This window comes from Asterias rubens, chromosome 5 (assembly GCF_902459465.1).
Source record: "Asterias rubens chromosome 5, eAstRub1.3, whole genome shotgun sequence".
NCBI lineage: Eukaryota > Metazoa > Echinodermata > Asteroidea > Forcipulatida > Asteriidae > Asterias > Asterias rubens.
In genome coordinates, this window is record NC_047066.1 from 4,727,877 (window position 1) to 4,748,966 (window position 21,090).

General features: G+C 38.0%; 1 protein-coding gene and 5 non-coding genes across 6 annotated transcripts; 5 read left to right on the forward strand and 1 right to left on the reverse strand.

The window, feature by feature from the left end:
- Positions 1–8,637: 8,637 nt before the first annotated feature.
- Positions 8,638–14,798, reverse strand: LOC117290999 (NADH-ubiquinone oxidoreductase subunit 8-like). Its single transcript, XM_033772596.1, has 6 exons — positions 14,730–14,798; positions 13,445–13,516; positions 12,375–12,464; positions 10,896–11,068; positions 9,708–9,836; positions 8,638–9,017 (listed from the first exon to the last, which is right to left on the reverse strand). Exons 1-6 carry the CDS (start codon positions 14,779–14,781, stop codon positions 8,886–8,888), a joined length of 648 nt encoding a protein of 215 aa, XP_033628487.1. The 5' UTR covers positions 14,782–14,798; the 3' UTR covers positions 8,638–8,885.
- A 3,846-nt stretch (positions 14,799–18,644) lies between these two features.
- On the forward strand, positions 18,645–18,718 carry Trnar-ucu. The gene has a single exon. It is a non-coding gene; the product is annotated as a tRNA-Arg (tRNA).
- Positions 18,719–19,016: 298 nt separating this feature from the next.
- Positions 19,017–19,090, forward strand: Trnar-ucu. Its single transcript has one exon. It is a non-coding gene; the product is annotated as a tRNA-Arg (tRNA).
- Positions 19,091–19,268: 178 nt separating this feature from the next.
- Trnar-ucu lies at positions 19,269–19,342 on the forward strand. Its single transcript has one exon. It is a non-coding gene; the product is annotated as a tRNA-Arg (tRNA).
- Positions 19,343–20,055: 713 nt separating this feature from the next.
- Trnar-ucu lies at positions 20,056–20,129 on the forward strand. The gene has a single exon. It is a non-coding gene; the product is annotated as a tRNA-Arg (tRNA).
- A 742-nt stretch (positions 20,130–20,871) lies between these two features.
- Positions 20,872–20,945, forward strand: Trnar-ucu. The gene has a single exon. It is a non-coding gene; the product is annotated as a tRNA-Arg (tRNA).
- The last annotated feature ends 145 nt before the right edge of the window (positions 20,946–21,090 follow it).

Genomic DNA, 21,090 nt, shown 5'->3' on the forward strand with positions numbered 1-21,090 from the left:
TGAATCTGGCTACATGTATAGACCCAGCTTTGGATCACTCCATATTAAAGTCTAGCTACATAGATAGACCTAGTCTTGGCCCAAGACGTCAGTGCTCGATATTGGATAGTGTATAACGCTCAGTTGTAAATCGCTAAAGCGTACCCTCTTTAACTGGAGAGCTTGACTGGCGAGCTTGAATTCTAGACTAGTCTGGAGTTGCTCACCAGTCAAGCTCTCCAGTCAAAGAGGGCGCGCTTCGGCGATTTACAACTGAGCAAAGTACACTATCCAATATCGAGCATTGTTGTCTTGGGCCAAGACTAAGATAGACCTGGCTATGGATCTGGCTACATATAGATCCAGCTTTGGATCTCGCCATAAGTCTAGCTACGTCGATAGACCTGGCTATGGATCTGGCTACATGTATAGATCCAGCTTAAGATATGGCTGTTCTAGCCGTGTATCTGGCTACATAGATAGACCTGGCTATGGATCTGGCTACGTGTATAGATCCAGCTTAAGATATGGCTGTTCTAGCCGTATATCTGGCTACATAGATAGACCTGGCTATGGATCTGGCTACGTGTATAGATCCAGCTTAAGATGTGGCTGTTGTTCTAGCCGTATATCTGGCTACATAGATAGACCTGTCTTATGGATCTGGCTACGTGTATAGATCCAGCTTAAGATATGGCTGTTCTAGCCGTATATCTGGCTACATAGATAGACCTGTCTTATGGATCTGGCTTATATAGGTCTGGATTGTGGGTCTGGCTAATGGTCTGGCTATGGATCCCATTGTGGTCATAGTTTATTGGCTGTCTGTATGAGACCTCAAAGTGTTGGACACCTAGACTAATCTTTGACGATTATTTTGAAAATGAATTTATTTGCCAATGTGCTTTTGGCGTATAAACCCAACAGTGAAAAACGATTGTACTCATTTTTACTCCAAAATACATTAGTAGACTTAAGTGTATTATGCTATATAAATATTAAGTTTGACCACTCTTTTATAAAGGGTATTGAATTTTTATTTCAAAATCAAACATACAAGGTTTTACAAATTTTGTATTATTTTGTAAAATATTATAGTTGATGAAATTTTCCGGGAAAAAAAAAGTCAGGAAAAAATACATACAACAAATGCCCCCTGATGAATTTTGGTTGTTTCCTTGTACATACTTCTGAATGTATTTGTTGTCAAAATTGAATTATCTTGCCAAGTTGTAAGGTTTTTTTTTGTGTGAATTCCTTTTTTTTTTAATAAAATGAAATTGGTTGCAGTTAAAGGCACTAGGCACTGGTAAACTGATTCTGCAAAGCAATACTATTCTGTGTTTAGCGAGTGCTTATGAAGTTGGGACTTGACAGGTTGCTTGGTGTTGTTATTTGGTCTCCGTTCAAGTAGCCGAAGAAGAAAAATTGCCAGGACACTTTTACCCAGTTTCAGTGAATTGATTCATACATACATTGGCCCAATTTCATGGCTTGGCTTACTGCGAGACTCTGCGCTTATGGCACATTTTTGTTCGACAGCCTATCACATCCCTCCCAGATAGAATCACATGCTTCACCGGATACTGTAAGCACAACTGTTTGGGCTTAGCAGTGACAAGACATTTGAACTAATGAACAATTGAACTTATTATGTTGTAGAGTGTCATATTAATAAATTAACTTTAAAAGAAAAGTGTGTCAGTTGTAGTGCCAAATGATTTATAAGTTTGTTCTTTTCCCATACGGAAGAAAAATTGCATCGTGGTCCACACCCCTTAGTCCGTTCAGAGCCCTTGCCCCCCTCCCAGAAAAAAACTGGGGAAAAAAAGAAGAAAAAAAAGAAAACTAAACAAATAAGTAAATTAAAGGCACTGTATACACGTTGATAATTGTCAAAGACCAGTGTTCTCACTTGGTGTATCCCATCATAAGCATAAAATAACAAGCCAGTGAACATTTGGGCTCATTTGGTCATCGAAGTTGTGAGAAAATGATGAAAGGAAAAAACACCCTTGTTGGACGAATTTGTTTGCTTTCAGATAGGAATAAAAGACTTCTGGCTAGAAGTCTTTTATTATTTTAGTGAGAAAATACCTCTTTCTCAAAAACTGCGTAACTTCAGAGGGAGTCGTTTCCCACAATGTTTTGATATACTATCAACATCTCTCCAATGCTCATTACCAAGTCAGTTTTTAAGTTCATATTATTTGTTTTGAGTAAATTACCAAACTAGTACCTTCCCTTTAATACAAAAAAGTAAACAAAATTAAGAATCTATTATTAATGAATTCTTTGTCCCTGCTTCCCCCATAAAGAAAGTCAATGGACATGCGTTATTCTTCAGTGTACACCGTAGTTGGCATGCAGTTAACATGGGTAACCTTCTACGTCAATGCAATCCGCGGAGGTGCTAATTTTGGGGTAGGTGTAGGTGCTTCTTTCGGGGTAGGTGTCCCTTCTTTTGAGGTAGGCTCAGCTGATGTAGCGGCCAGAAAATCTGTTGTATGAAGAGATAGAATAGAGTAATTTCGGGTCAATCTCCCAGTTGTCGACACCCGAACTTGCTTATCATTATACAGGATCTTCTAGTGTAAATATGAACATAAATATAAAGTCCCTCCACTGGCTTCCCATCATCGAGCGCATCGCCTTTAAGATCCTCATTCTCGTTTTCCAGTCACTTCAAGGAAATTCACCGGACTACATGACAGACATCATCAGTCGACATCTACCGTCACGTAGCCTTCGTTCAAGCAGCGCCTTGCAACTTACTGTCCCCCGCACCAGTCACTCTTTGGGAGATCGGTCCTTTTCACATGCTGCTCCCAAACTCTGGAACAATCTACCCCTTGAAATTCGTCAGTCTTCTTCATTGACTGTATTTAAATCCTGCTTAAAAACCCACCTGTTTTCCTCACGTTTTTGAGATTAATTTGTTGTTCTTTTCTTTTCTTTCTTTTCTATTTGTTAGTGCGCCATGAGCGTCAGTCATGGCGGATACCGGCGCCTTATAAATTTTCATTATTATGGTTGACCAGCTGATCCAGACAACAATTTGATGGGGGAAAATCTGTCAGGTGGAGCACGTGAGCGCGGAGTGCGAAGGGCTTAACTGCGTGGGGTACTATAGTTCTTGATGCTCTGTTGCAATTCTATAATTGATGATGGAATTGGGCTTTTGGTCAAAAAGTGAAGGGCCTAACCTAAAATCGGATATTAAGTGTATTACCCTTACCTGGGCAGTTGAAATATTGAAGAATGCTCTGCTGGTCCCGCGTGAACAGCGGCTTGTCCGTGAACTCTCGACCACCGTCCTCATCGAGCTGACTATGCCGTCCAGCTAGGCTCACGCCTCCTGGTCTGATTTGGGTGCAGCTGCACCGTCCATCGTAGTCTTTGCAAGGCATCAACCAGCGGAGATGGCCACGGTCGTCTACCTCTTGCCCGTAGTAGCAAACCCTTGCTTTGACATGCTCAATGCTCCAGAGAGTTGCTGTTATGAAACAAGTTGCATAATTTAATAGATGGAAAGTTGCATCGGGGTAATAAAGAATATTATTTTTGGTTTTTACCCTTTTATACACCGATGTGTGTTAAACTGTTAGCACGGTATACTCAGTACTTACTCTAGGCATCTAGGTATGTGAAAAAAACACAGGCATATTACTCGGGTGGGTTTTGAACCCACGACCTTAGCAGTTTCAGTTCATTGCCATACCAACTAGTGGCATATTAAACTGCTCACAAAAAGTAAGGAAACTTTTTTCAATACAGTTTTGTCGTTATTATTTGATACTCTCTTTGTATATGGTATATATCAATGGAAAGCTGAACTGTTCCTCTTTAAAATGATACCACATTTGCAATGATAACATGTTGCTGAACTTGGCTACACGAATAACAATGAGGCAAAGTCACATATCAAATGTGCCAAAATTACCGTTGTCTGTGAATGGTCATTAGGTAATGCTCAATAACCAAACCGATCAAGCTTTTCAGAACCATTAATGGTTTACACAATGATTTGCACCAGTGAGCTCATCGGACATAAACCCTCATCTCATGAAAAACACCTTGTTTGATGGGTATTTGCAAGACGATATTCTACAGCCGAATGCAGTCCCATACTTGCAGACTCTTCAACCAAATGCCATATTTTAAGATGACAACGCTCGCCCCCTTCGATCCCTACTTGTGACTGACTACCTGAAAAATGTTGGGGTGCACCGGATGGATTGGCCTGCTAACAGTCCAGACCTGAATCCCATGGAACATCTGTGGGACCAGCTTGGCCTCACTGTCCGCGCCAGAACCACCTACACATCAACTGTGGCTGACCTAACCAGGTTCCTTAAAGAATGGATTGCCATCCCTCATCATAAGCGCATCACAAGACTTGTGTGCAGCAATGAGAAGAAGGTGCCAGGCTGTCATCAACGCCTTCGGATCATCCACTCTTACTGAACTTTTTGTATAAATAAAGTGTATTAAGATCAGTAAGTTGTCTTGCTCTATACCAAACTTCTTGTCTCAATAAAGTGGATTAAGATCAGTAAGTTGTCTTGCTTGTGTGAACTACATTGTCAATTTGATTGTTCACACAGTAACACAAAATTGCTAATTTTGGCACATTTGATTTGTGACTTTGTCTCATTCTTATTAACGTGGTCAAGTCCAGCAACATGTAATCATTGCAACTGTGGTATCATTTTAAAGAGGAACAGTTCAGCTTTGCATTGATATATACCATATACAAAGAGAGTATTAAATAATAACAAATACATGTATACTGGATTGAAAAAAGTTTCCTTACTTTTTGTGAGTAGTTTACATAAATGCTTTTAAAACATGTACCTTCACAAAACAAAACAAAACTTACCACCAACAAAAGTGACGAAGACTGCCATTCGCAAGCTAGTCATGTTCTACCTGTATAGGCGTACACAGTAAACACACGTTGGGTGTGATTGATGAAGGAGTTATCAGGCTGATTTGAATCGATGTGTTGTGATACAGTAGACTCTTAATAACAGAGTCTCTGTGACTGGCCAAATTACCTCTTTATACCAGGAACGTTGTTATAAGAGGGCAGCAAAACAAAGAAATACAGAGCAGAAAAAGATTTGAGACGTAATTCAGAATGTACTTTTTATAAGCAGAATTACCTCTTTGTAAACAGTGCTCTTTATTTAACAAGAATCAGCTGTATAATGCGTTTGACAACAAAAGCTTTCAAGCATCTTTCTTTAGCATCCGTGCGGAGTGGTAATATTATATATTGGCCGTGCTAATTGAAAATCAATTTTGCCGACCTCGAGTTATCAGATTTTACGCTATAAAATCTTATTTAGGGCCTACTCTTGCTAATTGTGTTACGGTTTCCATGACAACATTTCTTTGTAGAACCAACACGAACTTGCCATGAACTGAACTGTTGTTGCTAAAACTGCATTCATCTCTTACTGCTGCTATTGTGACTCAATCTAAAGGGAGAGTATTGGTATACATACTAATTGAAACAAAAAACCACAATCAATTGGTAAGAAGCACATTGCAGCTGTTGATAATTTATAGCATTTTAAGAAAAAAAAACAAAAAAAAAACAAGGGGTTAGTCTAGCATTTCGAAATTGAGCTTAAATTAAAAAAAATCACAAGGGGTAAGTCCAGCCTTTTAAAGGGTACATGTACTTTTTCCTAACAAAAACCACAATGTCAACAGATTTACATTAAACTTACACAGTTTGAAGATTATGATAGTAGAAAGCTTCCCTTGAAATTTTACTTACTGAGGTGCTGTAGTTTTTGAGAAATGAGCAAATGGAGAAATGAGCATGGAGGAAGGAAGAGAAGGAGCTCGAACGACCCGCAAAACCGCAGAGTAACAAAAGAATACTCTGACAATGCCCCTGTCTGGCCAGTGGAAAAAACATATGAGACCTCCAGCTGGACGGCCGATTAACGAGTATGATTAAATCTCTTTGTACAGAACGTGTGGTACCGCCAGTCTGCGCTCTGGCCTGCGTGTAAAGTTGAATCATTGGAGACAAGAATTGTGAATAATTATTCTCGTTTTCATTTACCGTTTGTGGTGTTTCACGGAAACATCATGGCATATTTTAACATTTTTTGTGACTTTCCGGTCACTAGCGGTGATTCAAAATTTGGGTATTAGCACACGAGGGTGGTTGGTATTCAATTGTATTTTTCGATTTGGTGGGCACAAGTGTACACAATTTTTATCAGGTCTCAAAAAAGTTGTTTTTCTGTATTATATCCATACGACATACGACACCATAGTTGAGTGAAGAACCAAGTGCGCACGCGCAAACTCACATACGCCAGGTCGCCCATTGTCTGTGTAAGGTATGTGGGTGATTACGAGGTATCGTTAAACAGTTGCGGTACCACGGGTTCGACTTTTGAAGTCCCTTCGTTCGAGCTCCTTCTCTTCCTTCCTCCATGGTAAAAGTAATAATTTTCGTCTCAGTTTTAGCATGTAAAAGCGTATTAACATTACAAGGGGTAAGTCCAGCATTTTAAGCAAATTTTAGCTTAAATTGAAAAAAATCACAAGGGGTAAGTCCAGCATTTTAAGCGCATTGGAGCTTAAATTGAAAAAAATCACAAGGGGTAAGTCCAGCATTTTTAGCAAATTTGAGCTTAGAATTGAAAAAAATCACAAGGGGTAAGTCCAGCATTTTTAGCAAATTTGAGCTTAGAATTGAAAACAAATCACAAGGGGTAAGTCCAGCATTTTTAACGCATTGGAGCTTAAATTGAAAAAAATCACAAGGGGTAAGTCCAGCATTTTAAGCGCATTGGAGCTTAAATTGAAAAAAATCACAAGCATTTTTAGCAAATTGGAGCTTAAATTACAAAATATCAGAAGGGGTAAGTCCAGCGATTTAAGCGAATTTGAGCTTAAATTGGAAAATTTCACCAGGGGTAGGGCCTAACCCTTGGGGAAATTTGCGATATTTTGACACCTTTTTCATTAAACAAAAATGCCAGCCCTTCCCCTTACCTTTAACCTTCTAGGATTTGTTTGTAGTTTTGTCCATTCATGGTCAAATCCGTACTTCATCCCCATAGTGTCTGTTTTTTTTTAAAGAATTTTTTAAGAGAGTTCTTTATTTTAGGTGCAGGCACTTTTTTTTAAACTTCATTTATGAATAGTCCAAATACTACAACACTTGTTTAATTTTTATAAAAATCCACAGTTTGACCTTGAATTGTATTACTGTTGGGCGCTAATGGAAAGGGTAATAGTTGTTTTATCCCTTTTTAGAAAAAAAAAATCTATAATAAAATATTCCCATTATTTTTGAGGGCCTATAAGTTTGCAACATGTATAGCGTTATTTGGACAACTTGACTTAAGGGATAAAGAAACAGCAATCTGGAACTATTAAGTGTTTCATAACAATTTCTTTTTAATAAATTTGTCTTGTTTAGATTCATCCACACAGTGTCTATTTACATCATTTATGAATAAAAGCACATTTTAAAGTTTAGTTTAGGCATTGGACACCTTTGGTAATTGTCAAAGACCAGTATTCTCACTTTAGTGTATCTCAACATATGCACAGAATAACAAATCTGTGAAAATTTGAACCCAATTTGTCTCCACAGTTTCAAGAAAATGATAAAAGAATAAACAGTAACACCCTTGTTGCACAAATTTGTGTGCTTTATGATGCCTAAATAGGCTTCATTCAGGCCTGTGAAGTCTTTTATTATTTGAGCGAGAAATTACCTCCTCCTCAAAAACTAAATTACTTCAGAGGGAGCCATTTCTCACAATGTTTTAAACTACCAACATCTCTCATTTGCTCCTTACCAAGAAAATTGTTATGCTAACGATTATTTTTAGTCATTACCAATAGTGTCCAGTGCCTTTAAGACAATCTTAAAGTGGTGAAAACAGAAGCTAAATTGAGGGAGCTAAGGTCAACAAAGTACCCCATAAACAGGTACAATCCATTATTTTTCACTTTTACTCACAGAAGCAGAGGGCACTATTTAAATATTTGAAATTTCCAGTACAATATTAGTTTGTTTTTACAATGTTTTCTCCTGAATGAATGCCAGAAATTGGGTAAAATGGAAGTGGTATGAATTTCGAGCGTCTGCGTTGTGGAATAGAACAGGCAAAAAACTAGTTAAACCTTGGATGTGATTAACATTGAATTTACTATACACAAACTGGCAGAGTCACAGAGTCACCGTACAGTGCCCTCTCTTCAGGGCCCAATTTCATAGAGCTGCTTAAGTAGAAAATACTGCTTAAAAAATCTTCGCTTAGCAATAAAGAGCAGGATCCCAGTCGCAAACTGTACATGTGACATGGTATTTTTGCTGGTAACCTTAACCTGGTTAGCATAATTTTGTTTTGCTTAGTGTATTTTGTACTTTTAAGCAGCTCTGTGAAATTGGTCTCAGTTCACATCAGAGAGTCCATTATTTCCAGACAGCTGTCCACTAAAATCAACCTCCTGCAACTCAGCATCCTCTCACTGGCAGGTTGGGACCTACACGTATAAATGGCTCACATGGCCCCCACAAAAACTACCATATTGGAAATGCATCAAAGAACTATCCTGCCAACATGACAGACACACAAGCAAAGTCAGTTTCAGAGGAGAATACTGAAGAATACTGATGTCTACGACTGGCTAGCAGCCAGATTAAATAGAACCCTTGTTTCTCTAAAGATAAGGCCATGTCCGAATCAGCGGCTACAGCTCAGGCTACGGCTAGATTTCCGCGTCATCATGCATTGAGGTATAGGACGTCCTTAGCAACACCCTTAGCAACAGCCATAGCCAATAGATGTAGACACCAATTCGGATTCGGCCTCAGAAGCGACTATTGCTCTTCGATAATCAATGCAAGTGTACTTCTAGCGGTATAAGTGATCAGCTTGGATGTTGCCGGCAATCTCTGCTTCCCATTTATCACCGTTGTTTAGGAGTTTCTCCTTATTGTATAATAGCTCTTCATGCGTTTCTGTTGAAAACTCAAAGTTAGGACCCTGAAATGAAGAAGAATAAAGTCGTCATTTTTTAGAATGAATTTTTTGCATGAATCTGGGTTTCATAGTGGGGGGCAGGGTGGGGACATGTGGCTGCATTGTGGATCTGCCGCTGTGCTCGTTGTGCTTAAAAATTACCACAATGTCACAATTGCTTAGTCACAATGTACCACTTACATTTGAATTCATCAGACTAAAGGGCAGCTGCTATGCCAAAGGTTCATGGTAAGCTTTTGCATAGCAACCTCCAGATGAGCAGTGTACTTGACAATATTAAAATACAACGCGCAAATGGTTTGTTGTGGCATTGGAACTGATAGTTTGTATAGACGATGTGACCTATGTTTACATTCAAACCGCCCTCTGTTGACAAAATACTATACACGTCATGTTTCGCCGGGCACTGAGTTGCGTAGTCAAAGTAAGATTGCGTACACTTTCTAGCTGGCTGCCAAAACACAAAGGTTTTGCCCGGCGGTATGCGCGCGAATCATGTTATGGTTTTCGTGTGACGTCAGAGGTCACATCGTCTATATACTCAGTGCCTTGAGTACCTTGTTTGGTAGATACGAGCGCTTTATTAGATTTTGACATTGTCATTAATATTATTTATTTATAAATGCTATTAACAGGCATGTTTACTCATTGAGTAATTGCCTGTTTATTTTTTGCAAGAACTCAAAAGCCTACCTCTACAATGGCATCAACAGGACAGGCTTCTTGGCAGAACCCACAGTAAATGCATTTAGTCATGTCGATATCATAACGGGTTGTTCGCCGGCTACCGTCAGCTCTTGCCTCAGCCTCTATGGTGATGGCCTGAATAATCAGAGAGAGAGAGAGTGAATTGTTTAAAGGCAGTGGACACCTTTGGTAATCGCTCAAAATAATTATTAGCATAACACCTTTCTTGATTACAAGTAATGGGGAGAGGTTGATAGTATAAAACAACGTGAGTAACGGCTCCCTCTGAAGTGACGTAGTTTTCGAGACAGAAGTAATTTTCAACGAATTTGATATTGAGACCTCAGATTTAGAATTTGAGGTCTCGAAATCAAGCATCTGAAAGCACACAACTTCGTGTGACCATGGTGCGACAAGGGTGTTTTTTTCTTTCATTAATATCTTGCAACTTCGGCGACCAATTGAGCTCAAATTTTCACAGGTTTGTTATTTTATGCATAAGTTGAGATACACCAAGTGAGAAGACTATTACCAATAGTGTCCAGTGTCTTTAACACCTGACTGATGAAGCATTGGCATGAACACAGAAGGGACTTTTCAAACGATACTATCGACACAACTTCTCAAAACATCTGCATTTAAAGTTGTCATGCTGTTAAAACAGCATGATTTATACTTTGATGTCACATTTGCTCATCACTTTATACTTTACATCCACTAAGAAGTGAAGGGGAAAGACCATGTGGTGTGCTCATGTGATGCGATAGATGGTCTAACTGATGCAGTTAAGACGGTTTGCCTATGGGGGCGAGTCGTGGGAGAGATCGCCCCAAACTGGGCGGTGTAGACAATGTGACAAAGTGGAAGTGGGATAAATGTGGAAGTGCCTGAAATATTTCTGCACTGTGTTTTGGGCATTCTAGACAGAAAAAATAAAAAAATCAAAATCAAAAATCAAGCGAAAAAAATCTAGTGAAAGTGCAATCCAACATATATTTTTTCCTTTCACTTATGTTATCTCCTCAATGGCAAAGAATATTACAGACATGCAACTTTATAATTGCAAAACAAGAGAAACTGGCCGATCACATTTTTAACAGTTTTTTTTATGGCACTGTTTTGAAAAGAAAAAGAGGAAATCAGCTGATCAGGTGAAAAGTTGCATGCCTGATATTAACTGGAAAAAATCTGTACCTGTGCTGGGCAGATAGCCTCACAGAGTTTGCAAGCAATGCACCTCTCTTCACCCGAGGGGTAACGTCTCAGGGCGTGCTCACCACGGAACCTTGGGCTCAACGGTCCCTTCTCAAAGGGGTAGTTAATGGTGGCTGGCTCACGGAACAGGTAACTCATTGTCATTCCCAGACCTGGATGGAAACAGGACAAATATTTGAAATTTTTATGAAAAATGTACTCTGACCTCTGACATAGTAGAATATATAGCAGGACAGTTCTCAGGCCTGTGAGTGGACCCTTAAAAAAAGAGCTGAAACACTACATGATGTAAGAATGATCATGTAACGTCAAGCGAGCGTGACGCATTTACGCTGGTCGAATTGGGGCATCCCATTGATCCAGTAACTAGGCTTATCTCACATTATTGTAGCTGTTTATTATTGTTGACAAGCTTATACACTATATAAGGCTCGCCAAGCTTATACAAGGGGATACATTTATATATTTAAAAAAAAAAAAAAAAAAATGGAAATAAATAAAGCAAATCAATAAAAAAAAAATGGATATCCGCTTTAAAGTGGAGATTTCACAGGCCTGAGTTCTCTAAAATAACAAACTCTACCTGACAAGGTCACAACCCATATACTGCAACAGTCATTGCAGGCCTTGAATAAACCCACGGCACCCACAGCAATTGCCCTGGTGCCCTGTGCTTTTGCTGTGGTGCCTTTTGCAAAGTTACAATTACATTCTCCCACATATTAGAAGAGCTCATTAAAACATTTCATTTTCTTTTTAGATATCCCTGAAAATTTAGCGCGAATATGCTCGGGCAAGAAGAATAATCCCTGATATGATTTCACAATCACATAATCACCTTGCTTTGAGGTTAAAGGGTGGCTGCAGTGTTTTTTTTATCCATTTAAACAATTAAACATGACTTTTTAAACCTGATTTAAAAATTTTGTTTTAATTAAATGCGCAAGTATTTTAAAAATGGTTTTCAAGAGATTAACTGTTTGCATAAACGTGACGTCATGTCGGTAACCAGAGCCGTCGGGCCCCCTGGCTGTGTGCATATAGAGACGTGTGCACTGTGTGGCCTGGTACCTAGGCGCGTGTAGTTTTTAGGGACCAGACTTTTTTTGCCGACGATATGTTCGAATTCCCGATGTGACGTCGATGGTAAGGGCGGTAACAATCCACAAAAGGCTCATTACGCAATTCAGATATGTCGGGAATAAACAAAACACATTTTATTGATGTTCAATACATATATCAGAAATAAATAAATGACAGCAAAATTAACTGTTTCACTGCAGCATCCCTTTAAATGCTTCTCAAAATGCATTGTATTGTGCTATTGAAAGTTCTTGTAGGTTTTTAACAGAAACTTTTGATCGCCACTAATTTTAATAGTGAAAGTATACCTCCCCTTTAACTTGGGCTTATGGAGTTTTCCTAAGACCTAGGACATTGCTTGATGATGGTTCTCACCTCTTACAAGCTCTCCGAAGAATAGTCTGGTGGCCGCTCTGTCTGTGATCTCCCTCATACTGTCTCCAGGCTCTACATTATTCACATATTCTGGAAATGAAAATTGCAGGGTACAGAGCTCAATTTAATGGTAATGTTTCAAGACTTTCAAGTCGTGGTTTTTCTGGGTTTTATGTCCTCTTCCTATATTATTTCTTGAGGAGGGGGCCCCCATCCCCTCAATTTTTCGAGCAGTTCAACAAAACTATTCATATATGGGACCATTATTGATGAAGCGGGGCCAGCAGCCGATTTCATAAAACGCTAGGATCAATCCTATCTCGAGTTAGGACGAGTAACCCGTCCTAACTTACCACGGGTTCAATGCATCTTAACGTCTTTGGATACGGAACTTAACTCCCTAAGATTATTCTAAGTTAGGGAGAGTTTGGTGAAATCGACGGCTGGTTTCCAAACTGTTCATGTTATGGGGCCATGCAATAAGTTGAATGGCCTTTGGACTGTGTTCTTTTCTGTGACATTTGAAACTCAATCATACGCTGTGTCCCTCAGATCAATGGACAGTAGACACAATATGTTGAGTTCTGGGCAGGTCCCCCCAACGTGGCTACGTCACTGTTTACATGGAACATTTTAAGCACCAAATGAACACAGGACACGCACAAGAAAATAATAAAAGGGTGGGCTGCCTTATTGAATAAAAATGTGAAATGTTGGGATTATCAGAAGGTAGATTTGAGCTGAATTTGAGACAAATGTTGGGGAGGGGGTGTATATAATTACTTTTTTAAAATTTTAAATCTTGCAAGATTCTCGACAGTGAAAACTGCAAAAAAATTAACTTATTTATTTAACATCTATGGGCTGAAAAAAAAACACATCCAAAAAGTCAGAAGTGTCGCGCAAAAACTATCAATGACAGAGAAGTTAAATCTAGAGCTTGGTGTCTTGGTCAAGGGCAAAATATTCCACAGCTTGGGGAAACTTGAACGTGAAGCCAGCCTCGGACATAATCAGAGTTTTGAGCTATGATGCTACTCAACGAGCTAACCGCAAAACGGATTACTTACTGTACGATGAACAGAGTCTAGAGGGCGCTGCTGATACAGCCTTCAGTGATGTCATCAATAGACCCAGATGACCTAATAAAGACAAAAACATTAGCAGGATAAGTGGCATTGCAATTACAGAGGTAAGAAGGATTTGAAACTTTCCATTGTGAAAGTATAACTAAGACTAAGAGAGGTTTTTGGTAACACCTTGTGGATATATATCTCTTTTTGAGTAGTATTGGCACTGAAATGTAGTGTTTCTCAAAAGTCGTAGAAAGCACCGTTGGTAATTGTCAAAGACCAGTATTCTCACAGGATGAATCCCAAAATTTATGAATAAAATAACAAACCTGTGAAAATGTGAACTCAATTGGTCATTGAGCTTGCTAGAGAGAAAAGAACACCCTTGTCGCACAAGTTGTGTGCTTTCAAATGGTCGAATTTGAGACCTCAGCTGAGGTCTCTAATTAAATTCAAATATTTTAGTGAGAAATTACTTCTTTTTCAAAACCTATGTTTCTTCTTCAGAGGGAGCCATTTCTCACAATGTTTTTTTAATTTCAACAGCTCTCCATTGCTCGTTACCAAAGAAGTTTTATAACAATTATTTTAAGTATATACCAAAAGTGTACAGTGCCTTTAACCATTGATTCTTTTTATTCACATAGTAGGGCCTATTAGTATTATTAGCAGAAACCGCTCGAGTCTTACTCTTAATTAGTTATTACGGAGCTGTTATCAAAATATCTCCCTGGGCCTGATTGTTTTTAACAATTGGCCCCAGGGAGATAATTAAATGCAAAAACAAGTTAAAGGCAGTGGACACTATTGGTAATTACTCAAAATAATTATTAGCATAAAACCTTTCTTTGTGACGAGTAATAGGGAGAGGTATGGTATAAAATATTGTGAGAAACGGCTCCCTCCGAGTCTGAAGTGACGTAGTTTTCGAGAAAGAAGTAATTTTCCACGAATTTGATTTTGAGACCTCAAGTTTAGAATTTGAGGTCTCGAAATCAAGCATCTGACAGCACACAACTTCGTGTGACAAGGGTGTTTTTAAAAATTGTTGTCGTGAGTTGTCGTGAGGGCCGTCGTGAGTTGTCGGTATTACTATAGTATTAGTGCGACCCGGCAATGCCGTTTTCTCGACAATATTTTTAGCATGGATTTCAAACCTTCAAAACTCAATCATTTTACAGAATATCGTCCATTTCTTTTGCACAAATTGACAGTTCGGCATCTATAGAAAGACTTGATCTATTCTTTAACTCCGTTATGTACAAAAGTAATAATAATTTACCTGGTTTTGTGACACTTTTCCCAAGCTGGTAACTTCTCCCGAGCAACGCCATTTTGTAAGTTGTGTGTAAACCTGATCTGACCTGATAAGTAGTGGTGCGCCCTCTACCGAGAGATGGCGCGCAGTCGATCGGACAACGGTCAAAAAGAGCGAAGGAACGTCATCGAAGCTAGACTGGGCCCCTGTCTTTATCAGCCTCGAAGAATGACGTCAGACGTTCAGGCTACATCGAAGCCGGTGTCGTATGCAATTATGTCCTCTATGCAATACTATCCGGAAGACATTATTGCATATGCAATAATGTTCGCCGGACGGTTTTGCATATGCAATCGTGTCCGCGCGGACGCTGCTGCATAATGCAATTGTTTCCGCCCGGACACATTTGCATATGCATTTGTGTCCGCCCCCGTGCAAAACCGACCTTGCAGTAAATTAAACGCCGTGGCGACTGAACACGTTTGCCATTTTTCTTACAAGCTAAGTGCATGTCATGAATGATAATTATGTGAAATGTTCGGCCGTTGGGTATAAATTAATTATATTCGCTGCAATCATAAAATACGTGAATAGGTTCAGTGCATGCACGTTCGCTTACACGCGCGCACATACATGTACAGTCATGTACATGGCCACCGGACGGTTTTTGCATAGTCCCGGACACGATTGCATATGCAAAAGTGTCCGGAGCGGACAGTATTGCATGGCGGACACAATTGCATCTGACACCGGCCCTTCACAGTCTAATATCTTTTCCCCGGGTGGACGTGGTGGGGAGCTCCAGGGAGGCCCCGGGTGTTTGTTTTTAACCCCACGGTGACCCCCAACGCACCCGTAGGCATAACTGCTAATAATAATTGCTATTTTTATTCATAAGACAATATATATTATCTGCATGTAAATGGAAAACTAAAAACAAGTTTTGAAAACTTTGAAATTATCGCATTGATTGAAACTCTGGAAATTGAAAAAAAAAAATAAAAAAAAAATTTTTTTGCCATCGCTCGTGTATCATATTTGGGACAGAAAGCTGAACAATAGTTTATTATAAAGTTTTGGGCCTGTATTATCGTATTTGTTTTGTCCGGGTGGGACTGGGGCGGTATACTGTTTAACCAGAAAAATAAAAATAACGAACCCTAAACATCAAAATAAGTGATTCATGATTATGCACTTTTAATTTGAATGTATTTTATTTTTTATCATAAAGATTACAATTTTTCTGGTTTAGTGGCTGTGTTTCAATTTACAATTGAACAATTGAGGCCTATACGATTATTTGGCTTGAACTTAGAAGCATTTAACTCATTAAACTTTTTTTTTTTTCTTTCACAGCCGCAAAAGCTTTAGGCCTACCCAACCGGTGTTTGCAGAGTACGGACAGCGGCTGATCACTTCACAAGGGATTACCATTAGTCAATGCTTTTTATGTGACCCACTCTGTTAAAAGGATCGGAGTCAGATGTTGCCCAATGCATTATTGTGCAAAGGACAGTTTAATGTGGAAAATGTCAACAACACAAAATGTTCGTTTCTTTTTACCTTATAAGATCTATATTATTTGCTTTTTATGTGACCCACTCTGTGAAAATGAGTCAGATGTCGCCCAATGCATTATTGTGTAATGGACAGTTTAATGTGGAAAATGTCAAAACAAAATTGTTTTTTTTTCTTTTTACCTTATAAGATCTATATTTGCATTGTAAACCTTTAGAACACTTATTTTTAGGCAATAAAGCTATGAATACAACAATTTGTGATCACTTTAATCAAATTTGTATCCTTTTGCTTGAAATGGTAGTTTAAAACATCACTTTACTTGTATTTCGTTTTAAACATCTTTTTTTTTATAAATGGCTAATTTCAAACGGGAGTAACTCAGCAACGCGATACAAAATCTTAGACATTATTATTACCAGATAACCGTTGCTGTGTTTATTTCCAGCCATGCATATAACTCAATTCTTTAAATTGTCAACATCTGACTCATTTTTACAGAGCGGGTCACAAATTACCCATGAATACTTTCGAAAACGAAAAGTCAAATATTCTTCCCTCAGAGAAGCTTAAAATGTTTTAATAAAAATGACAGATCCCTACCAACCCAGGATCAAATTGTGCAATACTCAAAAGCGAGACCGCTCATATTGGAGGTAAACGAAAGAAATGACAAGTTCCTTTTTATACTTTTTGAATCAAAAAGTCCTATCCATATCGAAATATTCTTCATACAAAAATATACTTGTGAAAACAAAAAACATGGCACTTCTATGCGTATTCAGTTACACGTAAAAGCTTAAACCAAACAAAAACCCGAATCAGAAGCTAAAACTTCGTCAAAAACTACACCTGCAATAAAATGAAATCAAAACCACTGTCAAAATGCCGTGTTGTATACACAAAATGGCCAAGTTATCCACCTGTTTTCTCATTAATTAGGCCTAACTTTCTAAGAACCAGAGATGTCTCAACGTCAATAGAAACTACTATTAGTGCCTACGAAAACAATAAAACAATCTCAACATATGAACAAACTAACAAATCTGTGAAAATTAGAACCCATTATTGGTCGTCGAAGTTGTGAAATAATAATGGAAGATGCTTGATTTCGGGACCTCAAAATCTAATTTTGAGGTCTCGAAATCAAATTCGTGGAAAATTACTTCTTTCTCGACAACTACGTTACTTCAGAGGGAGCCGTTTCTCACAATGTTTTATACTATCAACAACTCTCCATTGCTTGTTACCAAGTAAGTTTTATGCTAATAATTATTTTGAGTAACTACCAATAGTGTCCACTGCCTTTAAGTAATATTCGCACAAAAGAGAATCAAGTCTACTTTTTGTTTTACTAGGCCTTCATTTTGAATAATAAAAGCTTACATTATATAAAATATTCTTGCATTTCAAACACAAACATGATTTTGATACAAACGTCAGTAATTGAAAACAACACAGTCACCACCCTGTTCCTCACACGGTAGCCCGTTAGTATGATAAACAAGAAATAATCAAATATATAAATATCAAATATCATATAAATATATACATATTTTACACAATAACAACTTTGATTTTCTTTGCATTCATGAAAAGCTTTTTAAAATAATGAGCTATTGTCTTGTACAAAATAATTTTACAGCATAAAATATATATTACCCGAGAGAATTAAAAGGAAGACAATAGTTATAAATGCTTTTAATGTTTACTTGAAACACTGGTTTCCTGTTCCCCGTTTTGTATAATTATGTATCGCAATAAAGTAGACACTTTCACTGCAAAAAAACTGGGTTATAAATATTGACACCATGGGTGTTCAAATAACACTGATTGCTGCATAAAAACAATATAACTAACTTAGTGTTATTTGAACACCCTAAGATGTTTATTTTGTTCAGCTCGATTTGTTATCTGTATGTGACAACACCAATTTTGACAACCCAGTTTCTGCAGTTTATTTAACAAATCGTTTAAAATGAAAAGATACATTAAAGACACTGACAAGTCTTCTTATTACTTGGTGCATCTCAACATATGCATAAAATAACAAACCTGTGAAAATTAGTGCTCAATTGGTCGTCGAATTTGCGAGATAATTAATAATGGAAGAAAAAACACCCTTGTCACACGAAGTTGTGTGCTTTATAAATGCTTGATTTCGGGACCTCAAAGTCTAGTTCTGAGGTCTCGAAATCAAATTCGTGGAAAATTACAGCTTTCTCGAAAACTACGTTAATTCAGAGGGAGCCGTTTCTCACAATGTTTTATACTATCGACAGCTAGTAATTACAGGTATTTTGAGTAATAACCAATAGTGTCCACTGCCTTTAATATGCCAAAATATACCGTAAAGCCGTAAACGTTATTGGTGGTACAGCTAGTGGTACAACGACCCTCAAACACCAGTCTTACCAACAGGTCCCCGTGGCGCAACGGATTAGCGCGTTGGACTTCTAATTCAAAGGTTCCGGGTTCGAATCCCGGCGGGGATAGAGTTTTTTCTTAATGATAACTTGAACTTTGCTTTTTCAGTCTGCCACATGCCATTTTTTTAACAGGAGAAGTTTAAAATTTTAATTTAAAAGTCCTATCTATATGCCTATGAAATCTTAATCAATTTGTCGGCGAGAGACAAAAGTACTTTCCCTTCGTCTATTTGTCATAATTTAATCTTGACAATTTGTCTTTTACATCTATTTTTTTTATTTGGCACGTTCATCATATCAGTGTTTAGTTGATTTTTGTTTAGCCGTGTCTTTGGTTGCCAGACTTACTCTTCATCAATCACGGGTCCCCGTGGCGCAACGGATTAGCGCGTTGGACTTCTAATTCAAAGGTTCCGGGTTCGAATCCCGGCGGGGATAGAGTTTTTTCTTAATGATAACTTGAACTTTGCTTTTTCAGTCTGCCACATGCCATTTTTTTTAACAGGAGAAGTTTAAAATTTTAATTTAAAAGTCGGCACGTTCATCATATCAGTGTTTAGTTGCTTTTTGTTTAGCCGTGTCTTTGGTTGCCAGACTTACTCGTCATCAATCACGGGTCCCCGTGGCGCAACGGATTAGCGCGTTGGACTTCTAATTCAAAGGTTCCGGGTTCGAATCCCGGCGGGGATAAAGTTTTTTCTTGCATATTAGCTTAATCAAATTTAAATTGAATGTCCAAATAATGCACTATTTGTATGCCTATATTATAGGCATGTTTTGAAAAGACAACAAAAAAATTCTTCGCGTTCACATTAGTTTGTTTGCAAAATTTGATCTGGAAAATGGTACATTTATTTTTACGTTTCTGCCGAATTGTTAAGTTTCAATAAGTGAGAAAATGGCCCGTATTATAGTTTATCCATACAAATCGTCCTTCGGTTGTCAGACTTACCTTTCATCCTGCATGGGTCCCCGTGGCGCAACGGATTAGCGCGTTGGACTTCTATAATTCAAAGGTTCCGGGTTCGAATCATTGTAAGCTCAAACAATTTACCTTCTTTACGCAACGGTTGCCACATGTATTTTTTGAACAAGAGACCATTTGTTTTGAAGATTAAATCATATAATATGTCCCAAATTTAAATTGAATGTCCAAATAATGCACTATTTATATGCCTATATAGGCATGTTTTGAAAAGACAAAACAAAAATCCTTCGCGTTCAGATAAGTTTGTTTGCAAAATTTGATCTGGGAAAATTATACATTTATTTTTACATTTCTGCCGAAGTGTTAGATAAAAAGCATTTAAAGTGCTAAGTTTCAATAAGTGAGAAAATGGCCCGTATAAACTATCCACACAACTCATCCTTCGGTTGCCTGATTTACTACTAATCATGCACGAGTCCCCGTGGCGCAATGGATTAGCGCGTTGGACTTCTAATTCAAAGGTTCCGGGTTCGAATCCCGGCGGGGATAGACCGTACACCTTTTTCTTGAATGTTAACTTAATCAATTTACCTTCTTTACGCAACCCTCGCTGCTTCAGTTTGCCACATGACAATTTTTTAGCAAGAGACCGTTTGTGATTGAATCTTACACTGTTTTACATTTAAATTGAAAGTCCAACTGTCTAAAATTACCTGTCGGGGAAAGGTCCCTTCTTGTTCAGTTTCGTTTATTTGTCATAACTTTATTTTGAAAATTCGTCTTTTACATTATGATATTTTTATTTGAAACGTTCATATCAGTTATCCGTTGCTTTTTGTTTTGCCATAATTGATCTGGAATTTGTTTACCTTTTACATATCTGCCGAATTGTTAGACAACAACTTTTTAGAGTGTGAAGTTCCAACAAGTGGGACAATGGACCGTAGAAACTATCCCCACAAACCAGTGAAGCAAAGAAATAGTAACAAGATACCATTTGTTTTAAAGATTAAATCATATAATTATGTTCCAAATTTAAATTGAATGTCCAAATAATGCACTGCTTATATGCCTATATTATAGGCATGTTTTGAAAAGACAACAAAAAAAATCCTTCGCGTTCAGATAAGTTTGTTTGCAAAATTTGATCTGGAAAATGGTATATGTATTTTTTACATTTCTGCCGAAGTGTTAGATAAAAAGCATTTAAAGTGCTAAGTTTCAATAAGTGAGAAAATGGCCCGTATAAACTATCCACACAAATCATCCTTCGGTTATTCACCCTGCATAAGTCCCCGTGGCGCAACGGATTAGCGCGTTGGACTTCTAATTCAAAGGTTCCGGGTTCGAATCCCGGCGGGGATGTAATCATACCTTTTGATGCATTTATACATTTATAAAATAACCTGTAACTTTGAAAAGACCGGTGAAGAGACAATGGCTATTATAATTTCCACACGAGAAAAGTTAACATCTTCGACTTGTTTGTAATACTTAGACAGTGAATAAC

What these genes read in the sequence shown, in the direction of transcription:
- LOC117290999 (XM_033772596.1), bottom strand. Translation starts at nt 14,781, where the DNA reads ATGGCGTTGCTCGGGAGAAGTTACCAGCTTGGGAAAAGTGTCACAAAA. An exon ending in CTTCGGAGAGCTTGTAAGAG is followed by an intron (nt 11,069 to 12,374) that starts GTGAGAACCATC and finishes GTTTCCATCCAG; the next exon opens with GTCTGGGAATGACAATGAGT. An exon ending in AGGCTATCTGCCCAGCACAG is followed by an intron (nt 9,837 to 10,895) that starts GTACAGATTTTT and finishes CTGATTATTCAG; the next exon opens with GCCATCACCATAGAGGCTGA.